This window comes from Hyalella azteca, unplaced genomic scaffold, assembly GCF_000764305.2.
Source record: "Hyalella azteca isolate HAZT.00-mixed unplaced genomic scaffold, Hazt_2.0.2 contig13295, whole genome shotgun sequence".
Taxonomy (NCBI): Eukaryota; Metazoa; Arthropoda; class Malacostraca; order Amphipoda; family Hyalellidae; genus Hyalella; species Hyalella azteca.
Genome location: NW_025943223.1, coordinates 40,248 through 52,163, shown reverse-complemented (window position 1 = coordinate 52,163; position 11,916 = coordinate 40,248). Strand labels below are relative to the sequence as shown.

General features: G+C 35.7%; 2 protein-coding genes across 2 annotated transcripts; both read right to left on the bottom strand.

Moving 5' to 3' along the window:
- Positions 1-847: 847 nt before the first annotated feature.
- On the bottom strand, positions 848-7,481 carry LOC108670004 (acid-sensing ion channel 4-A-like). Its single transcript, XM_018157443.1, has 9 exons — positions 7,372-7,481; positions 6,711-6,869; positions 5,329-5,491; positions 4,535-4,622; positions 4,120-4,214; positions 3,315-3,428; positions 2,842-2,957; positions 1,784-1,982; positions 848-1,045 (listed from the first exon to the last, which is right to left on the bottom strand). Exons 1-9 carry the CDS (start codon positions 7,479-7,481, stop codon positions 848-850), a joined length of 1,242 nt encoding a protein of 413 aa, XP_018012932.1.
- Positions 7,482-8,466: 985 nt separating this feature from the next.
- LOC108670007 lies at positions 8,467-11,762 on the bottom strand. Its single transcript, XM_018157449.2, has 4 exons — positions 11,625-11,762; positions 10,744-10,836; positions 9,540-9,678; positions 8,467-8,983 (listed from the first exon to the last, which is right to left on the bottom strand). Exons 1-4 carry the CDS (start codon positions 11,753-11,755, stop codon positions 8,750-8,752), a joined length of 597 nt encoding a protein of 198 aa, XP_018012938.1. The 5' UTR covers positions 11,756-11,762; the 3' UTR covers positions 8,467-8,749.
- Between the last annotated feature and the right edge of the window lie 154 nt (positions 11,763-11,916).

Sequence of the window (11,916 nt, the reverse complement as noted above, 5' to 3'; positions counted from 1 at the left end):
TTTGAGATTTATTGATAGCAGAGATGGTCATTAGCTTATAGAACATAGACTCATAGAGCATAAATATTTCTCTTTTTATGTACTATCAGAAATCTCTTATCTATGATTAGTGATTTTAACTAAAACAGTTGTAAAAATGTGTTGGATCCATTGTGGAAATTAAAGGCATTATATTATGTAGTAATTTATTTATGTGAGGTTTTCTTGCAGTTAAATATAGTAGTCATGAAAATGAAATTTTTCTCCTCTGCATCCCACATATGAGGAAATATTGAACCTTCGTAAATGCTCCACCCAACACTTTTTTTCTCAACCAATCGTTGGCATTTAGTACTAAGGTGAGATTAGTAAATCACTTCAAAATCTAATACTGTAAATCCTGCCACTGTTTCATTATATATTTCAATTACCTTCTACGAATTAAGTAACATTTGCTTGTCATTCCTGCCAAGCTGATTACTGACTTTCTTAAAGTACAGTTATTAAAAATATGAAAAAATATGAATAATATGGAATAGATCCCACCCCTGCTTCATATCACTCTCATAAAGAATATGCGAAATTAGCAACGTTGGTTGAAAATAAACTTCGTTTTTACTCTAATTCAAGCTGAAATGACGAACTTCATTGTGCCTAAATCTACCAGCATTTACCCTTCAATAGTGGTAGTCATCTGGCAGGAATATTTTCTATTCTGCTTACATTCCCCTCATTAGGGCAATACCTAATTAAGACGTTTGATGCGAGGACAAAATAGCATTATCATTGATTGCAGCAGTTTTTTCGTGAAATTCAATCGAATAATCAATAATTAATTACATGTAACTGGTTTTAAATACTCTTCGTATCATCGAGTCCCAGTTTTCATTCGAGCTGCCAGGAATTTGGAGGAGCGGCTGGTAATGACTTCCAGGACTTGCACTGCAGTGAGTACGGACGCTCCCAGCATGAGGCCGATGATGCCACCGATGTCGCCGCCCAGGTCTGCTCCTACGTACGTGTACGTCTCCACCAGCGAATGTTTCTCGATGCTTGTGAGGTAGACCTGCGTCAGTAGATAATGTAGACCTGTGTCAGTAGATAATGTAGACCTGCGTCAGTAGATAATGTAGACCTGCGTCAGTAGATAATGTAGACCTGCGTCAGTAGATAATGTAGACCTGCGTCAGTAGATAATTCTTACTAAAAATGTAACAAAAAATGTAACTCAGTAATCACTGCAGTGAGTGACAGAGCGCATTTTCTCGTCCGTCCGTGACGGACATGACAAGCAAATTAATGAGAAAATGCGCTAAAAATGGGTACCAATGCTGAGGCTTTTAAAATTAACCGTTCTTTGGGTTGAGTGAAAAGAAAGTGAATATTTTCTAACTATAAAATGAACTGTTTTTATGATCTGAGTGAATTGAAAGTAAAAATTTCCAAATTTCCTTGCCAATGAATTGGCAATGGCTTTTAAAAATTACGGAAGTTGATCCCGAAAGATAAAACATGGAGGCAATGGAGGGGAGGGAATAAAATTGTTTCGAACGTAATATAGAATAAGTGCACCCATTGAAAATCGCGCTTGATCGGAAAATGTTTCATTCCGCCCATATATGCATTTTATTCTACGTTGTAAAATTATTGAGCAATTTTTTCTGACCCTGAGTGATATATACAACATTTAAACATAAACAAGTAGCAAGTTTATCATCCGCGTTTCTGAGACTGAACGATTGATTTTCAGTAGAAAATAATTTCTATCACCTACGCAGTGCTAGGAGACCGGCCAAGCCTCTACCTTGACCGTGGAAGTCCGGACATAATTCCATGTAGTGTCGCCATGTTCGGTGTACATGACATAGGTGCAGGGCTTGGGGCAGTTACAGAGACTCATGTTGAATTTGCCGCTGAAAATTTGCTCCTTGGCCACGTTTAGCGCATTTTCCACCTGCTTGCGGCCTCTGCACTCAGGCCACGACACGTCCATGTAAGGCAATCTGTGATCAGGAGATGAAATTTCTAGACAATATTAAGCTTGTATTATCGAGATAGTTGAAAGTGGAAATGGTGTTCTTAACTTACGGTTAGCGATCGAGAAACTAAATGGAGAGTTTTTGCTTGATTTTTGTGTCAAGAACATAAAATAACAGCAAATAAATAATTTTCTATTCCTACCGCTAGTTTGCCAGAAAACACCAGAAAACAACCGGATATTATTCTACCCCTGCAAATTTCTGAATTATTTATGATGAGGAGAATAATCATATTATGTTAGCTTTGAACTTGCAGTCTGCCTTATAACTTTATTCATATAGTCCATTATAACTTTAATCATACAGCTAGCATTAAACCTTTACGGCTCTATAATCATACAGCTAGCATTACAAGTTTAATCATACAGCTAGCATTATAACGTTAATCATCCAGCTAGCATTACAACTTTAATCATGCAGCTAGCATTATACCTTTAATCATACAGCTAGCATTACAACTTTAATCATGCAGCTAGCATTATACCTTTAATCATACAGCTAGCATTATCAGGCAATAAGTCCAGCAGCTATCTCAATCAATCGTCAGCTATGGAAAGATCGGGTTCCAAAGGCCGGATCCCTTGTGAATCAAGTCACGAAAAGTTCAAGAATCGGCAACAGGCCATGGGCCTATTTCTTCAACGCCGACACTTCTATTCTATTCTAATCAATCAGCTAACATTACAACTTTAATCATACAGCTAGCATTATACCTTTAAATCAATCAGCTAACATTACAACTTTAATCATACAACTAGCATTATACCTTTAATCATTCATCTAACATTACAAGTTAAATCATTCAGCAGCCACATTCTATCACCTGCACCCAGCTCTCCGAGCGACCTCGCTGTACACGCACGAGCTGAGGCAGGCTTGCATGTCGTACCCGAGGACGCTGGTGCACGGTGCGTTCCTTCTGTTCAGTTGACTGATGGTCTGTAAAATCATTCGAGTAAATGCGCCTTTAGTCTCTAATACTGTTATTTTTATAATGATCAGTTAAATGCTGGTATAGCGATTAAATCATTATTAAGAAGCAATTTTCACAGCATTCGAAAAAAGAAAATGTTTTCCGCTCATCATATATTAGCTGAGTAGTAAACACGTCCAAATAACGAGTTTTTGAAGCATAGTTCCTTGGCAGTTGGCAATACCATGAGGTAACAAAACTCCAAGATTCCGATTCAACTGTATTCAGTAAACGCTGAAACAATATTCTGAAATATTTCCCTTCCGATTTCAGGCAACAGAAATGATCCCAGGGATATTATTTCAAAATAAAATTATGAAAACCTGCATGGCGACGGAGCGTAGAAGGTAGCATCCGAATTTTTCGTTTCTGACGGGACACTTGAAGCCGTCGTTGATGCGGAATGCGGCCGGAGAGCGGATGTCATGGATGGCAATCTGTGAATAAAATGTTATGGAGAGGGAAGTTGGATCTTGATTTGAAGTAGAGGTAATCTGCTCAAAAATAAATTTTTTGTATATTTATACAACTGAAATTAGAGAATTCAAGGCCTACATAAATGTGTGAACTAAATGCATACAGCTAGGAGAATATAACAGATGAAAGGTTTATAATTCAACTGTTAAATGCAATCGGTATCAGAATAAAATATTTATTTGACTTGATTGTCTATGTCGGAGAGGCAGGTAGAAAATATGAGAAAAAACGCTTTGGAATAGAATATGTCGTAGTATGCATAATATATATTTAAGATGGTTTTAAATTTCTTTATTTATATCCGCGAATAATTAAAATCATAGAAATAAACGTTCCATAACAAGGGTTAAATACAAAAATTTAATGTTGCGGGAATTTTCTTTCAAGAATAGGATAGAAATGTCGGCACTGAAGAAATAGGCCCATGGCCTGTTGCCGATTCTTGTACTTTTCGTGACTTGATTCACAAGGGATTCGGCCTTTGGAACACGATCTTTCCATAACTGACGATTGATTTAGATAGCTGCTAGACTTATTCAAATCAATTATCTCTCGAGCGTCAGGTTATTGTCAACTGGCAATCATTCGTTCATTTATATATAAGAAATTTGATGGCTGGCACACAAACATAACTGCATTAAAGTGCGTCACCTTATATCCTTTGAAGATTTGTCCGAACGGGTGACGGGAGTAGTTAAGTTGCAAGTAAAGCCCGTAGAGAGGACCGTCTAGTCGCGTCATGCCACCTGGTGACGAAAATTTTCGAAAATTTTATCCTTTGAGCTTGCCATCACTAATCCAAATCATTAATTTACTTAGTATACTTGTGAAATTTGTATATTTAGGGTAGAACCTTTCATTTAGACATGTTTGGTTAAAAATGATATACTTCCTATACAAAGAATAATAAGTAAGAAAAATTTTTTTTAACACGTGCCCTCTTTCTAGGCAGTAACACTTGTTAGATTTCAAAATCGGTGCTTAATACTTTTTATGTAATATTACACTACCTGTAAAGTTAATACACTACATATATACATGTATATACTCTGTTAATATTCATTACCTGTATAAGTAAAGCACAGGCCGTACTCGGTGAACACTGATGACCACGAGCCCAAGTCTTCACACGTCGTGCCTGGTCCCAGCAGACACTGTGGCAGTTGAATGTCATCAATAAAACTTATACATAAATTTTCTGCGAGTTTCTGTTCACTTGCATATGCATATGTTACTCGCCTTTTATATTCTGATTAACATCAAAGAAGTATTTTTTCATTTAATGCATGATTTTCCCCTAAAATTCCAGGTTTGCTTAGGACTAAATTTAATAATAAATGTTATAAGAACGATAACATGAAGACTTTTATCTCTTATTGTTCGTTTGAAATTTTGCATTAATATTGATTTTTTAAACGGCGTACTGTAATTCATTAGACTGCACATCTACTTCATTGTCCTTATGAGATTTCCTTGACACTATTAATTATTTTTACTCAATATCTGATTCATCTCTTAGGTTTTGATATTAGCGATGTTGTTGTGATTGCTATACTGGTAAATTGGCGGCTAGAGACGTGATGATAGGTCAGTTTTGCAGGGCACTTAGGCCACTTGTATTTCCACGACCATCACTGGCTCCTTGACCCGCCAAAACCATTTTTGTTTGCATTACACTACACCCCTGGACAAGCCAGGTAATCATTTATCAACCCGAATTAGATAAATGACTGAGTTGACCATGAGCTTCTCGGAAGAACTTGTCCTCAGTGGGACTCGAACCCGAGAGCTAGGTGCGAGAGACAGAGTCTCTCACAACTGCACCACCGCAACTCTTATAGACATTAGCCATCATCATACTCTTCGAACAAGCTCCTTCTTCTCGTAGCCGCCCCTCGTCCAAATGTCGCTGAGAGACAAATTGGCTACGTCGAGTAGCTGCATTTCGGCGTCCTCAGGCATCGCGCTCCCTGGCCTGTACTGCAGCCACAGTCGGTGCAGGTTATTGAAGTCGTACTTCTGTCTGTGGTCAAATAAAGAAAATTTTCATTTCATCGTACCATCACTAGACTAGAGCACCGAGCTCTAGCATCACTGATCCAGATATTATTACCACGAGAAGGGTCGATTTAGAGTATGTCTATTCCTGCTTCTGCATTGGAGTCTCTCGGTAAATTGTGTTGAATCTAAATATGCATCATAATACGTTCGCAATTGCTAAAAACAAGTAGAACTATTTTTTTAGCTATGGTGAACAAAATTTTTTTTCTTCTGGCAATGAAACAAAGTAAAAGTAGTTTTAGTGGAAAAGCCTTACACTAAAAAATTAAGAGAGATACAACTAACAATTTAAGAAGTTTGTCAATTGTAGTTAATGAGAAAAATACAGGGTGCGCCACAGAAACTTACTTATTTGAAAAAATTCCTGTGCGGTTAGTTGGTCGGGTAGAGGGGCGAGAGGGGGTGCATCTGAAGGGGAAAGTTCCCAAGTTTGTTTCTCAAATAAATTTGCTGTAGTGCAAGAATTAACTGAACGCGATTTTGTTTCCCCTCAAAATGCATGTAAAATGCTGGTTGACAACCTGCCTGAAGACGCTGTCGCTTTTTTCAGTGGCGAGGCTCACTTCCACATTTCCGGCTGCGTTAACAAGCTAAACATGCGTTATTGGTGTGGTGTAAATCCACGTGAGTTTCACCAGAAGCCACTTAACTGTGAGCGAGTTACTGTCTGGTGTGCGACGTCGGCAATGGGAATAATTGGTCCTTATTTTTTTTTCCCCGACCGCCTCATCTCTCTCAGAGGCGATCTCCAATGGCCGCCACGCTCTCCAGGTTTGACTCCATGCGATTTCTTTTTATGGGGATATTTGAAATTTCTGGTTTATGTCGATCGACCACGGACCATAGCACACCTCATGAACAACATTCGCGACGTCATTGCCAAAATACCGATTGATATGCTGCATAGAGTGGAAACCATTATGAAAAAAATGACTTCATTAGTTTATGCGCAATGGAGGCCGTCATTTATGAGATTTAATTTTCAAAACTGTATGAAAAAAATATGGGATAATGTTTTCTCGAATAAAGAAAAATTTAAAACAATAACTGAAGTACTTTTGTTTTTATTGACCTTTCAAATAAGTAAGTTTCTGTGGCGCACCCTGTACTATGAATATTATTTAAAAAATGTACAATTGAGAAAATTGTCTAAGAATGATGAGCTTTTATTTCATATTTACTCAGCGCATACGGTGATAGCAGGCAAGTGAGTGGTAGTGTTACTGGACGCGTGTACCGTCACGCCGATGTATCCAGCACTGAACAGCGAAACTTGGATGCCGATGTAGAAGATGGCCAGGCCGACACCACAACACAAAAATAAGAACCAAGTCACCCTCCTGTTGTCGGAATAAGCATTGGAATTAGAAACTTATTAATTTTTAAGAAATGATAGCCCATATTTCTTGACGGAAAACCACAAAGCGGATCTTAGGACAGGAGAGTGTCAACAAAACCAGATTCACGATTAAAAAGTGTTTTAACATAAACTTCTCATCTAAAGAATCCCTATTCTTGAAGTCGTTCTTGCTCAAGCCATTATTTCAGCTAAGAGCGATTCTTCGAGTTGGAGGATTGTGTCGCAACTCTTTCTTTTTGTCAAAGTCGCAATCTACCTCCCGTGAAAATTTTTTTAGACATATGCTTACAAAAAGGCTGAGGGTAAAATATCGTTATTCTTGAAGACGCCGTCTCATTGCCGTTTCTCAAGAAATACAAAAGTTTTAACATACCACTTTGATTTCTTGTTCTCGTATACGTAAATAATTTGAGTGAATTTTCAACTCAGAACACTATTTTTTTATTCAAAGAATAAACGGATCGCTGATTTCGATTTCTTACCTGGTCCAGTGGACGTCGCCAGAGGCCACAACGGAGAGACCAACTAACTGGATGTGATCGATTCCTAATTTCGGTCCAGATTTGAGCCACTTTCGTAAAGTCTTTCGCATCGCTAACAACATGTTTGTGTATCTTTAATCTGAGAAACGTTGACTGTCTTCAATTTATTTTGACTCCTGAACATTGGTGACAATTTTCAACTGATACCAAGTTATGTATTTACATTGAAATGGATGTTTGCTAAAATGTAATTGCTTACAATTTTCTATATAGTAGGCTTTATTCTTTTTCATTTTCTACAGAGAAAGATGCGAAATGCAGGAAAGTAATACAAGTGCCAACTATATACTGTGTTCCGAGTGGCAAGACATTGCACAATGAAAGCGAACGCTTCTTCTCTGTACTGTATACGAGTGAGACGTGCACTAACTTGCAATCGATGAACATGATTGCAATCGTTGATACCGCGACAGTGCAAGACTGAGTGTCACTTAATAACAAACATGAAGAGCCCAGCGCACTTCATCAACGTCGCCAATTATTAACCGTTCTCAATAGCGGAGCGTTGATGAAGATAAGTCCTGTCGTTGCCTTATTTGTTCACAACGGTGCTGGTATTGTGGCGCGTCTCAATTACTAACTGTGATCGAACGATGCACGCTCTATGGTTTGATTTTTCGCGACAGAGATAAAATGTCTTGTGCGACTCACTGAATAATCGCAAAATATTTTTTATTGTCAGTATTTGAAATATTTTCAAAAATATTTCAAGTATTTCAAAGTCAGTCAGTAGCTTTTTGCAATTTTTCGAAACGATTCAATAATAACAATTCAAATGAACAGCTGATTATTGAATACAACATGAAAAACTAACTTTATCCCACATATTGTCCAGCGTGTGCTACATTTCGTATTAAAACTCCAAGAAGCACATATCATCATATTTTTGTCTTATTAACGTCCTTCATAATGATCAAAATTATTTAGCGAACACAATTTATTCATATTGAAAAGGGACGATCTCCAAATAATTAGACTGATCTTAACTGATCAATCTTACACTGATCGAAAATAAATTGGTTAATAAAATGCACATAGAATGATGGTATTTACTTAAGTCTCGTCGTGCAATCTTGCGGATAGCTCAGATCGATACACGATTCTTATTGGAATAATATTTTTGCTTATAAAACAACCAAAGTCATGTTCTGCACATTTTTTCTGCACAATATTTTTGCTCTATGTCCTACTTCAAATAACCGAAATATGTTTTCTCACATCCAATAATCTGTTCATGCAAGACATTTTGATGCTATACTCTCTTACCACAAAAAGTGGTCCACTTGAACGGTCGGGACATCGCAACTGACAACATTATTTATTCTAGATGATTTTTTGTTGCGTTCTGGACAGATTCTATCCACTGGTTAACGGTCTCTTGAACAACGACCATTGGACCAACGCTCTGGAGGACAACGTCGTGGTAACTCTGCAGGCTGAACTGATCCTGGAGTTGTTCCTCAGCGTTGGTCCTGAACTCCCGGAGCTGCAGTTCTCCCCATTTGTAAGCCAACGCCTGGCCCGGCCACGTGATGTAGCGGTTCACTTCATTCTGCGAATATGAATATTATATAGATTTATCATGTTATCCTATTTAGTTCTCTAATTTACTAATACAGAAAATAATATTTATATATTATGTCCACATTGTTTGTACTAATATATATTCTCCCAGTTTTGAAAAACTGAGCACGTAGATCAAGACGGAGCCAAAAAGCAAAAATTTACAATGCACATTAAATGGGATCCCTTAATGATTATGTCTTTTGCAAATGCATTAATATTCTAGTCAAGTACACTAATTTGTGATAAGAACATTTCGAGCAATTCTTAGCATGCGAGGTCCAAAAACACTTAACTCGCTTGAAAAATTTCGTAAAATTTAAATAATCGGTTTCTTCGATATTACGAGTACCTTGCCAACTTATTCGATGAACTCATAAAAAATATAACTCAGTACTCACTGCAGTGAGTGACAGAGAGCGCATTTTCTCGTCGACGAAAACGTGAAGTCACGGACAGACAGACAGACAGACGGACATGGCGAGCACAATATCGCATTTTTTTCCATAAATGAGAAAATACGCTAAAAAATAAGATTAACTCGCCTCCACTGCATGTGGTGTCATGGCCGTGTTGTCGAGCAGGTATTGCATGGCCTGTTCTTTGGTCCAATTGAAGGCGTGAATGCCAGTGTCGATGACCAGGCGACATGCCCTGAACATCTCGTCAGAATAGTGGCCATATCTGCGGAAATTTAATGCGTTTCAAATTAAATTTCAAATTAATTATTAGCCCTATTTCAAATTATTGAACATCAGATCATTATTGAAAGAACCAAATTTAAATTAAACGAAAAACTTTACGCCTTATGTAAGATTATTCTAATTATTGAACATCAGATCATTATTGAACACATCAGGTTTAAATCAAATGATCAATTTAATTCTTTATAACAGATTATTAAAATTATTGAGTATTAGATCACTTTTGAACGAATCAAATTTAAATCAATGAACAATTTAATGCATTATAAAAGATTATTCAAATTGTTAAACATTGGATCATTACTGAACAAATCAAATTTAAATCAAACGAAAAATTTAATGCGTTGTAAATGATTATTCAAATTATTGAACATCAGATCAACTTTGAACGAATCAAATTTAAATCAGACTGAATATTTAATGCGTTGTAAATGATTATTCAATGTATAAAGCATCAGATTATTATTGAACAAATTAGATTTATTTCAAATGAACAATTTAATTCGTTATAACAGATTATTCAAATTATTGAGCATCAGATCATAACTGAATAAATCAAATTTAAATCAAATGAAAAATTTAATGCGTTGTAAAAGATTATTCAAATTATTGAACATCAGAACATTATTGAACAAATCAAATTTAAATCAAATGAACTATTTAATGCGTTATGAAAGATTATTCAAATTATTGAACATCAGATAACTTTTGAACAAATCAAATTTCAATCAATGAACAATTTATTGCGTTATAAAAGATTATTCAAATTATTGAACATCAGATCATTATTGAACTATTGAAAAAATAATATTTAAATTAGATTAGCAATATAATGCGTTGTAAAAGATTATTGAAATTATTGAGCATCAGATAATAATTGAATAAATCAAATTTAAATCAATGAACTATTTAATGCGTTATATAAGAATATTTTAATTATTGGACATCAGATCATTGAATTCCTAGTAATTATGGTTCAAATTATATTATGTTTCGAGTTTCGATTCTTTTGGTAATGTTAAATGTGAAAATGTTGTTGTATTACCTTTCTAGTGGGTCATTGTAGAGTTCCATGTCGAAACCAACAGACTCAGCGTATAGGGCCCAACCTTCGATGTAATAAGTGCGCAGGGGGAACCTGAAAAATATACATCTCCATTAAAAGAGCACTGAAGCATTTAATGTTGGATTAAAGATGAATTTTTTTATACATATTACTAGTACTTTCTAAGCGAAAAAATAACTTTCTACGCACATTGCCGATAGCTCCAACTAAAAACGAGATAAATCATAAGTGACGCAGGGAACTAGTTGGAAATACAAGACAAGAAATTTTTGGGTAACCACATGCCGTCTGAATATCGTGGTAATCTATTAGCTAACTTAATAATTACCAATAGCTAACTTAATAATTATCAAAAACTTACCTAATAATTACCAATAACTAAAATTAATAATTACCAATAACTAACTTAATAATTACCTATAATTACCAATAGCAAACTTAATAGTTACCAAAAACACACCTAATAATTACCAATAACTAAAATTAATAATTACCAATAACTAAACTTAATAATTACCTATAATTACCAATAGCTAACTTAATAGCTACCAATAATTAACCTAATAATTACCAATAGCTAACTTAATAATTACCAATAACTAATCTAATAATTACAAATAGCTAAGTTAACAATTACCAAAAACTAACTTAATAATTACCAATAACTAATCTAATAATTACAAATAGCTAAGTTAATAATTACCAAAAACTAACTTAATAATTACCAATAACTAAACAAATAATTACAAATAGGTAAGTTAATAATTACCAGAAACTAACTTAATAATTAAGAATAACTAGCTTAATAATTACCAATAGCTAATTTGATAATTTACTTAATAGTTAAACTATAGCTCGACCTGCTAGGGGAGTGAGCGTAGTTCCTGTCCTCCGTGGACGCCCTGAAGTAGGGGATGTCGGGGGACTCGAGGGCGTAGGATCCCTGCAGGTGATGGCCGGGGTTACCTTCATGCAACGACAGCGTCAGCATCTCGTACTTGGGTCTTGTGGGTGAAAAAATGATTGTTATTATTGAAATTCAACATATGCAATGAAGCAAAAATTCTTATTCAGCAAAAATTCTTATTTTTATCTCCATTGTTTATGTATCCTTGATATATTGTATGATGAAATATTGTATTCCCTGTATTA